At 36.6% G+C, this 20,700-nt stretch overlaps 2 protein-coding genes across 5 annotated transcripts in view; one reads left to right on the plus strand and one right to left on the minus strand.

Moving 5' to 3' along the window:
* LOC114358700 (CD209 antigen-like protein C) overlaps nucleotides 1-20,700 on the plus strand; it is a 99,860-nt gene that overhangs the window by 32,146 nt on the left and 47,014 nt on the right. For all 4 annotated transcript variants that reach the window (XM_028312731.1, XM_028312730.1, XM_028312733.1 and 1 more), the window contains exon 2: nucleotides 16,726-16,983. In XM_028312731.1, coding sequence (XP_028168532.1) covers nucleotides 16,726-16,983 — 258 coding nt within the window. The remainder of the gene's footprint in view (nucleotides 1-16,725; nucleotides 16,984-20,700) is intronic.
* On the minus strand, nucleotides 4,320-5,677 carry LOC114358699 (uncharacterized). Its single transcript, XM_028312729.1, has one exon. The coding sequence runs from the start codon at nucleotides 5,616-5,618 to the stop codon at nucleotides 4,320-4,322; it is 1,299 nt and encodes a 432-aa protein (XP_028168530.1). The 5' UTR covers nucleotides 5,619-5,677.

A 20,700-nucleotide genomic window follows, 5' to 3' on the forward strand; every position in this document is an offset into this window, starting at 1 on the left:
AAGCCGGACGGCAGCCATCATCTTAATTGATTGCTACCTTTCTCCCAATAACTGGTTTATTGAATGACGTTGACGATTAACGATTCCAGTCATTGGACATTGTACAGAAATGAATTCGACATAATCTATGGATTAAAAACTACAAAATTATGCTGCTGCCTTCGAGATAAATCTGTCCCATCATCTTAGATATAGTCCCTTACCTATTTACTTGGTGGACCGAAAAATTGATACAGCACAGGACCGGTCACTGCGGAAATCCGTGAGGGTTGCCTTTGTCCAGCAGTGGACGACACTAGGTTTAAATGGACGAATTTGCTACAAAATCGCTAGCGTGAAACTGACCTAACTCACTGATACAACATTATGCTTGCACTAGGCATTACCATTTGAGGATTGCACGTTAATTTGATTTTGAAATGTTGGCACTACTGATGTCTGATATGTAATTAAACCCGAGATTTGCGTTGCACTACTTAAATTCTTGTTAACATTTTTTTCAGTTGGTAACAACCATTTTTATAGTGTTTATCAGATTATGATTGTATAGTACGAAACAATTTAATATCGTAATTTAGTTTCTTAACATTAGAACGTGCTGCAAATAGTAGGTGTAATTACTATCTAATAGGTTGATCTAACTTTCAAAGACCTAATTAGGTTAGGCCATAAGTGTCTCAAAGTAAAATAAAAGTAGTACTGATTTAGTTAAATTAATTGATTTTGTAACGCTCCTATTAGTAATATCTATTTTACTTTTTTTACCCCAAAAGGCATCCAGGCTCTTCCCGCGACCTTTACCAGATCGTCGGTCCACCTAGTAGGAGGCCTGCCCACGCTACGATCTGGTAAAGGTCGCGGGAAGAGCCTGGATGCGGGCAGCGCAGGACCGTTCATTGTGGAAAACCTTGGGGGAGGCCTTTGTCCAGCAGTGGACGTCATTTGGCTGAAACGAACGAACCCCAAAAGGGCTCTTGGCAAGCATCTCACGTGATGGAAAGTGATAATCAGGACGAAAGTGGAAGTGAGTTTCACCTGGAATCATCAACCACGGAGGAATCTACCTCCAACTGCCGAATCAACGGCAGGCAATGTTTTTAACATTGTTGTTACGGCGATGACTTAGATAGGTAATATTATGGTGGTAGCTGGCTAGGAGAATTTACAACCTTCTACCAACCAAACCAAGCAGAAAACTTTGCCACTGCTGGGAATCGAACCCGGGTCCTCTGGGTTAAAATGAAAGTTATTAGAGCTCTTCATTTAATAATTTATCGCTAGTGCTAATAACTTAAGTAATGCCGTCAGTCAACGGCGCACGTTCTCTTGTCCTCGACATCGACATTGACTGACGCTTGCACAAAGACGTAACATTATAAAGGTTTTTACAGGCGTATCAAATTCAAAAATCATACTTCTAAACATTCTTCTAAGACCAGGCGATATGGTTCAAAATTTGGTGGCAACTTTACGGAACACCCAAAACAAAACACACAAAATTAACGTGAAATAATTTTAAAAATTTTGTGAGATGCTAGCCGTTCCATTAGTCCAACTATTTATAACAAAATCAGAAAACTTAAAAAAGCTTATACGTGAACCATAGTGGAATAACTTGTACTTCTGCCCAAAACTTGGCTAAACACTACCATGTAACTACCAGGTAAAAATCAGTCAATACCATAGACTAANTCCTCATTAAAAAATAATAATGAGGGGCATTCCCTCGACAATGGTCTGCTAGCTTAGGATGCGTGCCGTATATCATCTTATCGAAGCATTTTATCAATTATCTAAGACGACAAGTCAATACGTTTTGGCCGAAAATTAACGATAAAATTAATATCGTGTGGCGCGCATCCTAGGCAGACTGGTTCACGAAATTGAATTTTTTCAGCAAGATAAAAAATTATCTAATGTTATTTAATCATCTTAATTTTAATTTCATCTTAGACTGAACTCTACTTATTGGTGCAAAATATAGTTATACCTACCAACGAACAAGAAAATATCTAAAATAGCGTGCTATTTGGTAATCTAAAGTTGTATTTAAACCCATGCTCGCGAAGTCAGACACCACGCCAGTCCATATCACTGTTATACAATATGGCCTCATTAGGGATTCTATCTATGGAAGAGGAAATTATAAGGGTTACTGCATACGAACGGATTACAATTGGAATAACCTTCGATTAGGGACTTGATTACTAATCGCTGGAAGATTTTTGATGTTAACTGAAAAGGTGGTAACACACTTTTTCTCGCAGGAGAAATCGGGGAAGCAATGAATTCGGACATTCACGGCCAGTTAAACTGATCAGTTGAACTGACCGTGAATGTCCAGTATTCGTAATTTGTAATAGCAGTGTGTTCTTAAGATAAACCTGTCAATAAATGACCCAGAAAAGCAGTTTTCTTTCAATAAACAGTTTTTCTTACCGAACTCATGAATTAATTAAATACCTACCTATAAATCAACTAATAATTTCAATCTTTATTTATTATAATTCATTCATAGGCTCTCGTATTAATTATTAAGCCGGACGGCAGCCATCGTCTTAATTGACTGCTACCTTTCTCCAAATAACTGGTTTATTGAACGACGTTGACGATTGACGATTCCAGTCATTGGACATTGGACGACATTAGCTTAAAACGGACGAACTTGCAACAAAATCGCTAGCGTGAAACTGACCTAACTCACTGATACAACATATGCTTGCACTAGGCATTACCATTTGAGGATTGCACGTTAATTTGATTTCCAAATGTTAGCACTACTGATATGTAATTAAACCAGAGATTTCCGTTGAACTACTTAAATTCTTGTTAACATTTTTTTCAGTTGGTAACCATTTTTATAGTGTTTATCAGATTGTGATTGTATAGTATGAAACAATTTATTATCGTAATTTAGTTTCTTAACGTTAGAACGTGCTGCAAATAGTAGGTGTAATTACAATCTAATAGGTTGATCTAACTTTCAAAGACCTAGTTAGGTTAAGCCATAAGTGTCTCACTGTGTCTCAAAGTAAAATAAAAGTATTTTTAGGTACTGTTTAAAATAGTCTAACTGATTATTATAGTAGACTATCACTACTAATAGACTATATCTCTTTTTCTTTTTTTAACCAAACGGGGCAGCTCTTGGCATGCATCTCACCTGATGAAAAATGATAAGCAGGCCGAAAGTGGAAGTGAGTTTCACCTGGAATCCTCAATCACAGAGGAATCTTATATCTTTAACTGCCGAAACACGGCAATGCTGTTAACATTGTTGTTACGGCGACTGACTTATAAATTATTTTCGCGTGAAATTTAGTGTCACAGATCGGCATAAATTATAACCTATATGTTAATCTGGGTTACAAACAATAATACTGTAAAGTTTCAACGAAATCCGTTCAGTAGTTTTTGCGTGAAAGAGTAACAAACATCCAGACATCCAGACATCCAGACATCCAGACATCCAAACTTTATTAGTAGGAAGTAGGATAGTAGCAACGACAACAATATTATATTAGTAGGAAGCAGGACCGTTCATTGTGGAAAACCTTGGGGGAGGCCTTTGTCCAGCAGTGGACGTCATTTGGCTGAAAAGAAGAAGAAGAAGAAGAAGGAAGTAGGATAGTAGGATGGTAGTAGCTGGCTAGGGGAGAATTTACAACAAGCCTTCTACCAACCAAACCAAGCAAAAAACTTTGCCACTGCTGGGAATCGAACCCGGGTCCTCTGGGTTAAAATGAAAGTTATTAGAGCTCTTCATTTAATAATCTTTCGCTAGTGCTAATAACTTAAGTAATTCGGTGCCGTCAGTCAACGCCGCACTTTCTCTTGTCCTCGGCATCGACATTGACTGACGCTAGCACAAAGACGTAACATTATAAAGGTTTTTACAGGCGTATCAAATTCAAAAATCATGCTTCTAACTTAAGACCAGGCGATATGGTTCATAATATAGTGGCAACTGTATGGAACATCCAAAAAACAAAACACACAAAATTAACGTGAAATTATTTTAAAAATTTTGTGAGATGCTAGCCGTTCCATTAGTCCAACTATTTATAACAAACTCAGAAAACTTAAAAATGCTTATACGTGAACCATAGTGGAATAACTTGTACTTCGGCCCAAAACTTGGCTAAACACTACCATGTAACGACCAGGTAAAAATCAGTCAATACAATAGACTAATTAATCGATTGGTATCAAATGTTCATTAATTAGTCAATACGAGTACAATAACCAAGGCAATTCACTTTTAAAATGAATTTTATTAAATCCAATTCATAAACAACAAAACATAAACCTTTAAAAAACTACATGTTATTGCTATCCATCGTAAAAGCTTTTACTTGCTCCTGGTACATTCTGTGCTTTTCTTCTAAGGTTTGCAGCGCACTGGAAGGTCTGAGACCACCGACATTGACCATAAAACTAATTTGCACAGGAGGAATCACCTTACTAACCGCCTCTTTATCAGTATTTATGCCTCTATTTCTAGCACTTGATTTGACAGATTGTACTTTGTGATCAGTCTCATCAGGAACCTTTCGTTCGTTTCTAGAAGATTTAACTTGTCCTTTCTTATTGCTTTTAGCATCTTGTTGCTTATGTTGTTTGTCTTCATTTGTTTTCTTAGTTCTCTCATCTTTGAGGAGATCTTTTCTTTCCTTTGCCCTCTGACCACCAGCCGATTTTGATTTTGAGTACAATTTGTTAACCGCTTTTTCATCTACTGACTTGTTAACCAGATAAGAGGCACTTTGGTCGACTCTTTTAATTTCTCTGGCAGAATCTCTACGTCTGGCAGAATTTTCTCTTTCTGCCTTCATTTCTATGTCAGCTTGAACCGATTTCTTATAAATTCTGAGCCTATTTTCCATTCTTACCTTTTCAGAATATCTTTGCAAGCTCCTTGCTCTTTCCAGTCTTGGTTTAATTTTCTCCATGTCTGGACCAAGACCACCTAATTTGACGTTCTGTATAGGTTGAACTGTAGCTCTCCTCGTGTGACGGCGAGGTTGGGACACTTCAGAAACACTTTTAAGGTTGTTATCAGCAGAACCGTCTGGCGAATCACTTCGCAAAGCCTTTTCCTCAAAACGCAACCCCTCATCAAAGGAGTTTTCTAAATAACCTTCCAATTCTTGATTCAAGAGTTTGTCATAGTAAATTTCATTGTAGGACTCGGTGTTATAAAACTCTGAAGCTTGATTGTTGTCATCATCACCAATGCTCTCCCTTTCAGTGTCACCATACTCCGGAGATATTGAACGAATCTCTTTTTCTTCCTGTTTCTTATCCACCTTAGCTGGAGCAAACTGTTTACGAAACATTTCTAAATACGTCGTCCGTTTGGACTTCTTTACATCTTTTTTAATTAGGTAGCTATTTGTACATTGGAACTCTTTCTTCAACTTACTGTTACTCTCCTGTTTATGTTTTCTTTTCTGATCTTTGGGAACTTTTATGAGGACATCGTTTTCATAAAAGGGAACCAAAATTGTGTCGACATTTTCATCCGATGGTGTTGTTTTACGGATAGATTTCTTCCTGAATTCGGTATCTAAGCTATCCAATGACAAATCGCTTGCTGAACTTGATTGTTTATCCATTATTTAAAAAACAAAATTGAAATAATATTGCACGAAGAAATGCATTAAATGCGATGACAGCATCGATGTTGATTCACTGTCACAATTCTGTCATTTTACTTTTTAAACGACCAGTCTTTGAAAATAAGGTTGGTATTTTACATACAGCCTTTTTTATGAAATTCCTATTGCTTTCATGAAAAGCATTTCGCCATCATTTGGCGTGTAGACCTAACACATAAATTGTTCAGTGTCTGAAGTTGAGACACGTAGCTGGCACCGTTCCAGTTGGTTCGAGCTGGCATCGGAGCTATCCTCGCGGGATGCAGCGAAAAGCTGGATAGCAAATAGATTTTATCTTAAGTGCTCAAGCTGTACCAAAGTAAAGTGCTTCTTATTATCCTGCTGCGTAGAGTTATCCGAAGTTAATTTATAGGTTCAAATAATACTAAATTTTTTAAGACAGTAAGTTACGGGTGAATCAAATTATATGATATGACTAAAATGTAACTTTTCATAATAGGTTTGTGTTGCGGTTTCATTAATTAATTTTTTTATTGCTTTTAGTATCTTCTACTCCTATATCGATCTTACTCATGTATGTCTCAGATGTATGATAAATTAATTGTTAGTTTATCTTAAAGTTATCTATAAGATTCCTTTGAAAAATTATGACATTGTAATCCGATGACATAAACTAATATTTTCAAACAGGAGTTGACGAACGTCCTTGAACTATTACATACTCATCAGTGATATTATTATACAGATACCCATTATGTAATAGATAGACATAAAAATAATACGAAATTATCTATTCATTTTAAAAATACGTTATGCGCGCAAAATTGTGGGTTGGAACAACTAACAAAAAGTTGACCTATTCTGACAAATCGTTTTGCCTTTTGGAGATTTCCTAGTTGTTCACTAGACGGCTGAAAAGACCATAGTGGCACGGTAATGATATCTATACAGTATTCCAACTCGGCCATATTTTTGAAATAAATGTCAACAGCCGCGCGGTACGTCACCGACTGACAACATGCGATAGGGCTGCCCACCTGCAGACCCTATTTTCATAACATCTGCCTACTTAGAATTTCTATCTAGTTTTGTGAATGTATTTTGTGATTGTAATTTTTAATTTTATTTTGACAAACAAAAAAAATACTTTGTGAATGAAATAGGATAAAAATGCATGTTGTCTTGTCAATAATAGATTTAATTAAAAAAAAATATTTGTGTTAAGATAGTAACAAATCTTTTAAATTTGCGACCGTAAAATGTATGCGCCTCGACTGAGGCGTACAAAATGCTTGATTATTATACAGGGTGTTAGGTAAATGGGTTTATAAGCGGACACTAGTCCATGTTAACATGTGCATATAAATGGTATGATGAAGTCAGAAAATTGATATCATCATTTTAATAATTTTATTTCATACAAATCTGATTTTGTAAATATTATTTTGTATGAAAATTAAAAGAAATGATATCACTGACTTCACCATACCACATGCATAAATTACATGCATAAATGTTAACATGGGCTAGTGTCGGCTTATAAACCCATTTACCTAACACCCTGTATAAATAGGTACCTACTTGTAATTATTTTTATAAAAAAACACTGTTTAAAAAACGACACATCGTCCGTTTATTACTGTGGCACATTCGCGACACCCCCGACTTTTGCATGTCGAGCGCATACCGAGATTTGAATTTCGAAGGAAAGCTCGCGTTTCGTCCGTTTATATGAAGTTACAATACTGTATGATAGTATTACCGTGATAGTGGCATTTCATGAGGAGGCTGTATTCTAGAGCTGATGATGATGTTGATAAGCTAATTGCTCTTATTATGGTCTCATTTAATCAGCACCAACCATCAGCTATTAAATTAGAGTAGCTAGATAACTTCATTTCCCAAAGCATAATGCACTTTTTTATCCAGCCGGGTTAGGATAGGTACGCGCCGTGATAGACTCTTATCGACGTCAAAATGTATGAGCAAAATCGATAAAATGGCGTGATAACCGCTTATCGCGGCGCGCATCCTAGGCCTACTTCTATCAAATAATATTTCTGCGATAAATCCAATACATTTGCATGCAAAGCAACGGGTTAAAATGCAACCTTTATCAGCTCTAAATCGATATGGGTATTATGTTAGTACCCTTTAACAACTTCATCAATTTATTCACCATTCGGAATGATGTATCAAATAGATCTTCACATTAAGATTTAATTAAAACTTACGTTTGTTAATGCAATGTTAACTGCTTCGTGACTTCTGTTACTTAGATGCTGGCCTACCCATAACTGACTCATATGGTCCAAATTAGTTTATTATCAGATCAAAGTGAACTTTAAGGGGATTTAATAGGGTGTAATTTAAGTTGCTAAGCTGATGAGGATTATGATGTGATAGTATCAGTGACATTAAAACCGGAAAACTAATTCAGAGACGCATCATGGCGTAACTTAAAGGTTAACCAGATCGCTAACATGGTGCTTATAGTGTCTAACACCTACTGGTTGAAAGACCAGGGACATATTATGTACCTAGTACCTACCTACTACGAGTAGGTACATATTGAAATTCTGTTTTCTTGTATTCTCTCTCACGTAAACGAAAAGGAAATATGTAGGTAAGTAGGTACCTAGGTAATTAATATGAATGGAATCTGCCCCGTCTGTTACATTTATTTACCCCTAACCCATAGTCTAAGCCGCTGACAGAATGTAGATGATTTTTTGAAGGTTCAAACAAGACAATAAGGTAGGTACCTACATATTATTGGGATTCTTAAAAACATAGAAGGAGGGTTAAATAGGGATGAAAGTTTTTATGGAGAAAGTGACTTTTACCATCTTATGAAAATATATTTATTTTGTCATAATGACTCGAAGTCAGTAAACATACCGATCGCTCGATTTTAAAATTAGCACCGACTTTATGATATTTATCTAACTGAAAAATAACAACATAACACGCATTAAGAAGAAACGAAAAAAATAACTATAATTAGACTTGCCTAGTGCCTCACCAGATTACATTTCCATAGCTGATCACCTTCGCGAATTTTGAAGATGCGGTCATAATTTCCTTATGGACGGACGACCTTTACCTTTTAGGCCTAACCGTCCGATAGTATTTACACGGTTTTGTAACAAAGTAATCCGCAAACGAATCCCTAATTAACTACCACCGTTAACAAAAGGCCAAAACTACAAAGTCGGTTTGCTTAATAATTTGACATACAGTTTATTATTCATAAAAATAAATAGATATTTGAATGACATTACTGCAGTGATAATGAGACAGTTAAGAGATAGTTTCGTTAGAATCAACCTAATGGATAAATTTTATAGTGATGAAGACAATTCACATTTTACATGTATTTAATAAATGCCATGTTAAGATTTCGAAAGATAAAATAAAGTTTGAAGTTTTCATAACATAAAAATAAGGTCGATCACAAAAAATAATGGAAGTGCTACAGATTCTTCGAACGTCTTTTTTGTGGAATAAAATACAGCGAATATGTGTAAAGTGTTGTTTTCCTTGAAATAGTAATTAAAAATAATATCAGTTTTTTTCGTTGTAACTTTGAATAAAAGAAATAAATGAGGTTTTTAAACATTAGGTAAATCTGGTTCATATGCCTCACAACATGTCCTAAAGGTCAATCACAAAAAAGTTTAATTTTCTTCATTTTTTAAATAAATAAGTAAATTAGATTGTCTGCAAAAAGTCGGATATTTTTTATGCAATTTAATTAAAAGCTGTCGCACCAATAGGTATTTGTTACAAGCAGTGCTTAAAGCTACCTGCTACGCTGCTACAATAACAAATAGATAGGTACACATTAAAAAACCTCCATGTGTAGGTACACTTAACTTTTTGTCCCCCGTGGGATCCAAACCCGTACTTGGGCTAGGAGGATCCTAGATCAAAGACGTCGTGATTTATAGTCTATGTACCAACTGCCTTTAAATAAAAGGCCCAGTGCGTGGCAAGGTGACACAAATTAGGATGGATTGTCTAACAAAGCAACAGCTTAGCGACAGTGGGCCAAGGTGCATCGAATTGATGCCATTTACAATAGTTACGTTATCAACTATTATCACGTTAGGTATTTCGTCGGCCGTTTGGTGTAGTGGTTCAGAACGGACTACTATGCCGAGAGGTCTCGGGTTATTTTCCCGGTCGGACAGAAATTGAAATGATGAATTTTAATTTCTGTGACGGGTCTGGGTGTTTTCTATGTATAATATGTATGTATTTACAAAAAAAAAAGTATTTAAGGAGGTATGTTTATATCCGTTGTCTAGTACCCATAGTACAAGCTTTGCTTAGTTTGGGGCTAGCAGCGCAGTGTAAAATCACGGTAAAATGTCCAAGGATATTATATTTATTTATATTATATTTAAATAAGTAGAATCATCTGCTTTCAAGGCCACGTGCCTGAAAAAGTGGCAGTTTTTGAGGCTGGGATTGAGGAAGTTCTAAGACAACTATACCCGGGACTAACGGGACTATTCCACCTCTCGTTCCCACCGCTGCAACTCCTGTGTAGCCAGTAACTACAGCTTGACCGCCAATAAAAACCCATCCAGTGAAGGTCAATTTTGTCCAGCAAGTCAAAAAGAACATAGGAGGAGTTCGAAGTTAAGGTTCGACTTCCCTTCAGGGTAAAGCGCGTAATAGGTAATAAAATAAAGGTGTAAGTAGGTACCTTTAAGAAAAGTCTCAGGGAATACTCAACCTTCACTGGTTGGGTTTCATTGGAGGCCAAGCTGTAGATCCTGGCTATACAGGAGTTACAGTACCTAATTGGGAAAGAGAGGGCGACTACCAGTCAGACTCAGTGCCTATCCTCATTTATTTCCCGTCTTCTTCTTTTTCTATGGCAAAGACTTGGATTTGGGAACCAAAATTTTGCCAATACCACGTTTATTAATCTTTCTAAACCTGCAAATAACATTGACCACCTTCTTATGTTGCAACAGGATTAGTCTCTTCTAATTGGGGCTTGATTGATGGCAATTGTAAAGACAGAAAGTTCAAGTTCGCATGTCGCTTACTCAATAAAATGTTGCCGCTAACCACAAAATAAATACTTACCTACGTAATTATGCAATTTAAGCCTACACAATATCAATTTTGCGAATCGGTGATGGTGTAGTTACGGATTTTGTATTTTGTAATTGTGAGAATGACTCTTTTTCTAACAATAAAATGTGAGGATTCGTGTGATTAATGTATGACCTTAATGTAAGTTATTTAAGGCTCTTACTTCTTTTTGACTCGCTTTTGCCTTTCAGTGACATCACTTGTGTGAATATCAGACTATCACAAAAAAATTTCATCGTCCTGCGACCAAATCCACATTTTTTTTAACCAAAAGCATACAATCGTCTGTAACATGTTAGTTCTTATTCAGGGTGCAATAAGTCCCAAATTACGAGCATCAAGAGACTGAAACTATTCTATCACTTTGTTATATCAACACTATGATAGTAAAATTAAATAATAGTTCCGGTTGACAGTTCTATAATCGCCAGCCAACCGAGAGACAATGCAGCGATTAGCAAGCACTTGACCTACTTAGATCGCCGCTTAACTTCGCCTGGTGGCCGGCATCTATAGATTACAATTAAGCTTGCTGATTGGCAAATTGTTTATCAATTTGTAACCGATTTATTAAGGCCTCATTTCAGTTTTTGAGTTCCCAAAAACTTATAACCATAAAGTCTTCAAGGCAGGAGTGAACAGGCAGCTTTAGGGCAAGGTCGCTCCACCATAGAACGCATCTTCATTATTCTTCATTCCCTATGTAGGTAAGTAAGTTTGTTCTAAAAAGCAAACCCATCACTAGTATTACGAGTATGTTATCTGTGTTCATAATAATAACTACAAAAAAAACTGGTAGGTAGGTACAGTCTGAAAGTCTGAAATAAAAATGTGCAGAGGTTACTGAAAGAATCATTCACATTCTGGGGAATGTTCCTGAGAAACACGCCTGGGAAACTAAGACTGCACGTTGGTTGGCTAATAAAGATTAATAACATGCCAAATGATTGATTTACATTCCGTGCACACGCAACATCCGTTGATCTGAAGATACCGTTATTTATTATGACCTAAAGAAATCTCCCATAAAACAAGATTACGAATCGATTAAGTATATACTTATTTCTCATCACTACGGAAGAAGTTGTAGTAATATGCAGTAAATAATACTTCACGGAAACGAACGAGACAATTCAATTACGACAAATTAACGACATGCTTTCTGCTGTATGAAGTATTTACGATTATGTAGTTGTATCGAGAGTGCAATAAAAGATTTTAAATTACAATAATTCTCTACAGTGGATTATTGACGCGTTCAAGGATCGATTTCTTGAAAAAGTATTCTTTTAAATCGAGTTAATCAGTTATTTACGGTTAATATTTCACTCGATAAGTATCTGGTGTAGTAAACTGCAGTACTTAAGGCACAATAGGTGTCCTATAATGTGAATGAAACACGCAAGACACTCTCTTTGCAGTAATAAAATATTTTTTTAAGATTTTATTTAACTTAACGCCTACGCGCCTTTGAGGTTCAGTTTTAAATAAAAATGTCCTATCATCCTAGATTGCATCTCACTTAACACCAGGTGTGATTGCAGTCTAACACCTTGTCTCATCACCATCATTTCAGCCATAGGACGTCCACTGCTGAACATAGGCCTCCCCCAATGACCCGACGGATTAGCAAGCTGAAGTGGCAATGGGCAGGGCACATAGTACGCAGAACTAACGGCCGATGGGGCAGCAAGGTTCTGGAGTGGAGGCCACGTCCGGATATCGCAGCGTGAGACGTCCACCCACAAGGTGGACCGACGACCTGATAAAGGTAGCAGGAAGGCGCTGGATGCAATATCAACCGATACCAACCGTGCGATGCCTTGTCTTGCATAAAAAAAATTATTGACTCTCTCAGAGGTTTTAGATTCGATTCTCAGTGGACACCAAACACTTTTTGTACACATTTGTGCACATCAATCAAACTGTTGGAAAATGGAATAATAATATAAAAATATCTGAACCTCACCCAGACTGTTATAGATAGAGCCTTAAAACATTTATTTTTAAATAAAAAATGATTTTACCGTCAAAAGTATAATCAGAGGAAAAATGTTAATCCCGTCAAAACAATACTTGTCAAAAAAACCAAGTCTCGCAACTCAGTTGTTCTACGGTAAAAAGTTGTGAGATCCATGTAATACCAAGTCCAGGCCAGGAAATCTTTAACGTTTTACATAAATATATTGACTTGGCCATCGCACTAAATAATTTAATTTACACGTGTTTTCATACCGTAGAACAACTGAGTTGCGAGACTTGTTTTTTTTGACAAGTATTGTTTTTGATAGGATCTCATTTCTTTTTTATTTTGTAGACAGCAGTTATGTATCTAGAAAACTGGACCGAAATTGAAAAATTTTACTCGACTTGGCGGTTGCACTACCGTGCCCCCAAATATTTTAGTTTTTCCTTGATTCATACACCAAACACTACTTATATTCCAAAGGACATCATTCTTTTTGGGCCTTTTCTAAAAGTGCCGGTCAACAAAAAAATATGGTACGTATTGTTAGAACTATCTATTTGGAGCAATAGTTAATATGGCACAAAAGTTGTAGGACCACTCAGAACAAAGTCATACAAGTTCGATGATTCATCATTTTCATACATTTATTGACTTTTAAAGTGTTGGCAAACTTGAAAATAATTACATATATGTTTTGTTAGAAACTCATGATCCAAAACAATTATCAACCGACCGCTCTAAGTTAGCGATCAAATGACGCGATGACGAAACGAAAAAGATACATCCGTGGCCCGCGCTAGCAGTGTCGCTGTGGCCGGGAAGAAACGAGCAAACATGCCAGCCAATAGGATGGCTCGGAGCATACCCGTCAGTGAATGAGACGGGGACATTGAAAACTGAAGTGAAGGTCATCCAGTTATCCATGCGACTCGCGTTACATCAAACGGCTACCTGCTTGCGTTATCGTTAAACATCATTGTTAAAGCCCGGTCGCCGAGTACGTAGAATTTCGTCCAATGACCCCAAGCTATCCATCTTTTTCGCTCGCACGAATCTATGTTGCTGTCGCGCTCGCACACTCACTGCGGCCGCCCGTCGCACAATCGCGACAGCAATAGGTATAATTACGTGCGAGCGATAAGGATGGGTAGCTTGGGGTCATTGGCCAAACTTCTACGTGCTCGGCGACCGGACTATATGTGAATATTCGACTCAGATTCCGTTTGTTGTGTGAAGTGGCTAATCATTTGTGTATAAGCTGTCGTGGAGATATTGGTACACGGCGTAGATACACCTGGGCTTCGTGAGAGGAAGGTTTTATAAATATTGCTCAGATTATAATGGATGAACTGGTGGAAAATGAAGTAACATGAAAACTACTTTTTTGTCACTTAAATAACTGAACAGACAATGAACCCACACTTTCGCACTATAATGACAGATGCTTCAAATAACTAGTTCTATCAATATCAATAATCATTATTTATGATTCTCTGCACTTTCAAAAATCAATAAATGCATGAAAATGATGAATCATCGAACTTGTATAACTTGGTTCAGCGCGGTCCTACAACTTTTATGCCATATTAACTATTGCTCCAAATAGCTAGTTCTAATAATACGCACCATTTTTTTTTGTTGGCCGGCACTTTCAAAAAAGGCCCAAAAATGTATGAAGCCTGAATGATCTCCTTTGAAGCTTCTAGGTCTGCTAGAAGTGCCTTAGAATTTTGATGATCGGTGAGTCAGTGAGTCAGTGAGTGACAAAATTAAGTAACTTTGACCCGTTATAATTCTTAAACTACTAGTTAAAATTTAATGAAATTTTAAATATACCGTGTCTTTACAATACCTGCATAGCTAATGAAAATTCAGCCTTCTAGTATTATCCACAACGAAGTTACAGGCGGTCGAAAATGGCCTGAATTGCTTCGAGAAAAGGATGGTACGGCCGTGCCGCTTTTTTGCTCGACTTGGTGGGGGCACTGCTGTGCCCCCAGTCCAGATTTGCGTTGTGTCGTGAAAAATAACTTGTAGGGGAACATTTCGATGCAAAATAGCACCTTATTTAAAAATGCATAAGATACACACCACAGCGTTTAGCTTGATATTCCGTTGTCCGTAAAAATCCTCGTAGAGATACTTTACTCTATTGAATTCCATTTTTTACTGCAAAGGAAAGCCGAGCGTGACAACACCATTTCATTTTGGTTGTCATAACTTTAACTTTTTGCTATCTTTTCAATTTGTTCTGGCCAAAGAAACACGCCTCTAGACATTTTTTCTTTTGCGATTTGTTACAGTAATATCAACATAGAAATATAATATGTACTTTGAAATATTCTAAAACTAAGTTTAACTTGGGTTAGTAGTAGGAAACTATCTAATAATTTCGGGTTTAAAATGTGATTGAATTTTATTTCACTATCTAGATTTAAAAGATGTTAATAAATTACATACACTATACTCGAAGTTGTTGACAATTATGTATACCTTGGACAAACAGTCCAGTTAGGTAGGTCCAACTTCGAGAAAGAGGTTAATCGTCGAATCCAACTCGGCTGGGCAGCGTTCGGGAAGCTTCGCGAAATTCTCACGTCCGAAATACCGCAGTGTCTCAAGTCAAAAGTGTTTGACCAGTGTGTGTTGCCAGTGGTGGTGGATGGCTCTGAGACGTGGTCGCTTACTATGGGCCTCATAAGAAGGCTCAAGGTCACCCAAAGAGCGATGGAGCGTGCTATGCTCGGAGTTTCCCTGCGTGATCGAATCAGAAATGAGGAGATCCGTAGGAGAACCAGAGTGACTGACATAGCCCGCAGAATCGCTAAAATCAAGTGGCAGTGACATAGCTCGAAGAGCTGATGGCCGCTGGGGCAGGAAAGTTCTTGAGTGGCGACCACGAGCTGGAAGACGTAGCGTGGGCAGGCCTCCCACTATGTGGACCGACGATCTGGTGAAGGTCGCGGGAAGTACCTGGATGCAAGCGGCGCAGGACCGGTCTTTGTGGAAATCCTTGGCGGAGGCCTTTGTCCAGCAGTGGACGTCTTTCGGCTGAAACGAACGAACGAACGAACGAAATTACATAATTAAACCAAACCTTATTGGAAAGGATAACTTAAGGTTGAAGGAATTCTAAAATTATTTAAGGCATTAATTAAATGTATGTCTGGAATCCTTTAACTAGACAGAAACATAATACCTACTTAATCACATTTGCACGTTGCATTAATGTAATTTTAATCTCGTATTTTCAAAAGATACTTACTTATACAACCTAATAAAACAGAACTATGAGCTTTATTGGTGTGTGTTTAAGTCTATATTTTTTGTGCTCAGTAAATCCTTGAATTCCCGCGCAGTCAGCCATGTTAAATATTGTTTTTTTTTACAAAGCAAGGGCAAAGGAATCCGTGTACATCCAGCGTCCCTACAAGATGGGTGCCCTATAATTATTCGCAAAACTTCCGCACATTCACCGAATGTAGATAGCGATCCCATTGTTTCCATAATAGATGCCATTGCCAACAATTGCTTACAATGGGGCAAGGAAGAAACTTGCTTTGTGTTTCTGATGGGGCATATCGTATGGTTTAGATTAGAATAGGTACCTACGTAATGTGTATTGATGATGTTTTTGAAGGTCCACTGAAAAGACCTTACTATATTACAGAATCAGTCTTGGCAGCTATTAAACGAGTTTCAGTTATTGAAACTTTCATCCGTGAATCTACGGAGTACGGACACAAAAACAAATGATTTTTTTACATTGTTTGATAGGCAAGCTATTCGGGAACATAATTTTACAATAATAATTCCTAGTACTCTACTGAACCTAGAGAGGTCTTGATTGACTGGTCAATTTACTAGAAAGAAGTCACAAGCACAGATGCCAAAAAAGGCTAAAAGGACCCAATAAAAAGCATAGGGAGTAGGGAGAACCAGATAAAAATGACGTCGACCCTGTCTGTTCTTGTCCTACTCTTTCGCGCAGTCATTTTTATCTGTTTTCTCCTTCCTCAGATGTGCACGAACTGGCGCGCCAGAACAAGATCACCAAGCAGATCCTGGAGGCTTTCATTCAGAAGAAGCTGGGTCTCTCGAAGGGGTACGTGAGGCCGCCGTCCATCCAGGACATTATACCGATGAAGATGGTGCAAGAGAAACGCGTGATGAATCAGCCGTTGGAGGAGGAGCAGACGACGGAGACCCAGGAGTATCCAGAAGATGACGGCTTGCAGAGCGTCGAGAGCGAGCAGATCGACTCCATTTATGGCGAAGGTATACTGAAGCTTGATTGGCACACGTATTCTTTCACCTGCACATATAGAAATACCTACTAACTTAATTTGATGATGATTTTTATGATTTTGGTTTGGATTCTTTTGTGAAATGCACTGAGCATATTCACCTAAAATATTTTCACAGAAACGAAGTAAATTCGGAAGCTTTGCTTTTATTAATTAAATCTATGTACAAAATCATAACTCTCAAGAATAACTTACTCTGATTCCAGACAATAATATCTTTTTTGAAACAATGATATAGTAACACATTACGAATAGGCCTGTCTTCATCTATGCGACCAAGGTCCTTCATATTTGGGTGAATATCCCAAACACGTTTTTTACGCGGCGGAGCTGAGAATCGATGGGAGAAATGTAACTAGAGCGATGATTTTTTTTCTGTATATAGTTTATACAGCGTTTTACACGATAGCAAAGTCTTCAGGCCAATAGGTAGTTATTTTATGTACTAAAAAAATTTTCAAAGACCCAAAATCTAATAGTGGTGGCGCGTCCTNATTTGCTGACTCAATAGTGACCACACGGCCAGTTTAAAGCCTCAAAATCATAACTCGAAATTCAAATATTACGAGTATGTCAGTTTGTTCAAATATTTTGTAGTCGGTCAAATAGTAAAATATTGCACATGTGACAGAACCTTATGTGCATAAAAATAAGGCATATATTATGCTTAGCTTAGCATTGCGAAAACTTGACATACCGTATGTACTGGTAGGCACTACAGTTATGTTTGCTTGTTGACTTGCCTTAATTAAACAAATTTTTGCATCCTTCTGCAAATATTCATTCTGTCTCGTAAGCTTGGTGTGTGTTACACAATTTTTGTCACAGCTACTTATTATTATTCTGTGCAGCTAGTCACGCACAGAACTATACAGCGTTGGGTTGGGATGTCACTTTGACACTTTAGGATTCCCATGGTCTCCGTTGTCTCCGTCTTCGTTTGTAGTTCTTTGTACAAACCTACTCAGAACCTTTAATGCAGTTTGGTAATATTTTCACCAACTCGCACTGGAACTGCTTGATAGAGTATGGCATTAACTACCCCACAGTTAGGATGATGAGGTCTGTGTACTGCAATGGACGTTATGTAATGCTTTAATTATTTAGGGGTTTAATATTCACTCACGCAAAAATAAGCTCCGGTCTGCTCATGAATACAATTACCAACGTTTAATTATTAAATGCTAGAATCATTTGCAACTAAGTAGGTATTAAGTATTCGTAGGTTGTATAAATAGTATACCTTCAAAGTCAAATATGTTTTTTTTTATTAGGTACAAGCTTTTTATTACTTTCACATGTCTGGTGTCTGTCGTAAAATCTTGCAACTTAAAATTGACCCACTTCCCGGTTTCCTATTGAGCTGAAATTTTGCATACATGTGTAAGTCCGATGACAATGCAATATTATGGTACCATTGAGCTGGTCTGATGATGGAGTCGGGAGGTGGCCATAGGAACTCCTAAACAAAACGGCGGAAACTCATCGAGTTTGGGTTCGTTGGATTTGTCTTTTCGAGCACTTTAGTGTTAGATAACGTCCAGGGTCCTGAGATTAAGATATAACTAAAAAGTGTAAAATAAAATTATAATAAAAATAAACTTTTTTAAAAACAAGCTTTTATTCTGAATTTCGAAAGCTTGTAGCGCAAACAGAGAAAAAGAGGAATAAATTCCATGCGCGATACAAACTTTCGAAATTCAGAATAAAAGCTTGTTTTTAAAAAAGTTTATTTTTATTATAATTTTTATAAAAAGTAGTTGGTATGCTCGTACATAATTGTTTTTGTCTGACTGTTTTTGTCATTCTCACCTTATTATTAGGAAGGTGCTCATTACTATACGCAGATTTTTGTTTTATTTACAAATATACGTTTGATTTTAATTTAAATGTAGTTAGTATGTAAAATTGGTTCAAAAAAGAACTTTTGATATCCACAAATAGAGTGATACGAGTAAGTGATAAAAAGATAAAAACGCATTAAAACACATTATGACTTTATCTAATATTAAAAAGATCGCATAAGCTAAAAATTATTCAATAAAATTTTATTACCTACATTCCAAATGATAGAAACATTTTACTAAAAATAATTTACCTAATGAGGTCAAATTATGTCAAATACATTATTATTTCGATACATCTTAATCTTATATCGGGGCTATTACAGTTATCGGTTTAACAATATTAATGATTTATAGAAAAGAATAATACGAAACTAAAAAATCAAAAAAACCAAATTACCTATTATATTGACTACTTCTTGAATTTCTTTGGGGATCCAAAACGAAAAGCCATCTTTTAATACAAGTTTAATTCCACTAAAATAGGTAGTATACTACTTATTAGTATAATCTGAGACATATTTAGACGCCATATAATTAGAGAAAAAAGTTAAATGTCATTGGACTGATAAACCGACCCACCTTGGCTCGGTCAATGCATGCGCCAAGGACTGAGGATGCAATGCAACAGCTGACAAAAAGATACAAGTAGTAGAACAGGACAACTTGTCTCTTTTTAATGCTTTCAGCATTGAATGGGTTTTTGCAGACGTCCCTCTTTTGTATTGAATAAATGCAACCTTTATCAATTATGCGACTGGAATGCTCGGTTGCTTTTTAAATTGTGAATGTAAAGCGTCCTTTTGAATTCAAAAATTGCTTTTCCAATTTAGTAAATAAAAGATAGGTTTGTTCTTTACAATCTTTACTTTTCAGTAATCTACTGGTTGGAAACTAATTGTTTCATTGCTGCCTAGGACAACCTTTTCCGATGGATTTTGGACTCATTTATTAATAACAATATTATTACTTTAGATTTCTTGTAATAAAAAGTATTAATATACATAGTAAGTAGGTACCTACTTAGTTTAAAAATAGCATAATCAACAAATACTAGAAAAAGGCATAATACAGACCGGTCTTTACTTTTATTTGTTAGACTTGAAGTAAGTAGGTACTTAAAAAACGTGATCGGAATTAAAATAAAAGATAAAATAAGTAGGTAAATTCTAGATGGGAGATATTCTAGTTACTCGAAGCATTTGGGTTTTTTACCAAAAAAAATAAGTAGGCAAATTGACGTGGTATGGACCTGATGATAGATACAAGCCACGTTTTTAAAAATAAACGCATAAAGTAGAGCATCGCTTCTTTATGATCTACTTCAAGGGTAATTACAAGATCCCCAGGGGTAACCTGAAGGTCTAAATGCCAGTTGTCGGTCTGACATTTAGAGAAACTCATCATTGTAGCGAAATTTATGGCCCTTTATTCCAGTGCACTATTAAGTTCACGGGCAGTAATTATTAACGTGACGACAGGAGTTTTATTCGATGCGATTTTTCTTATCGTCTTTTCATTATAATTATCTTTCAGTTTTTAGGGTTAAACTGCTGAGTGCTGAACCAATTCTTAAGACCGTAAAATAAGATTTCGACATAACTTTGTTGTATAAAAAAACTAAACCCCTTTAAAAAGAAATCGGATAAGTCCTCTTTTCTCAAATTGAAATAAGAAAATTCATATCATATTTGATCAAAAGCCACACCATAATAAGTTTCTGTGACGGGCCAAATATCAAAAAGTGTAGATTGATTAGGTAGATATAGCAGTTTGTAAGATTGCATGATCCGCAAAGATTCACTATAGTTTAACCAAATCATTAACCTTTAACCTATTTAAAC

The sequence above is a fragment of the Ostrinia furnacalis genome, unplaced genomic scaffold (assembly GCF_004193835.3).
Source record: "Ostrinia furnacalis isolate ACB-3 unplaced genomic scaffold, ASM419383v2 OfSCF4102, whole genome shotgun sequence".
Classification (NCBI taxonomy): domain Eukaryota; kingdom Metazoa; phylum Arthropoda; class Insecta; order Lepidoptera; family Crambidae; genus Ostrinia; species Ostrinia furnacalis.

Excerpts from the sequence above, each read along its gene's own strand:
- LOC114358699 (XM_028312729.1), bottom strand. The coding sequence starts at position 5,618 with ATGGATAAACAATCAAGTTCAGCAAGCGATTTGTCATTGGATAGCTTA.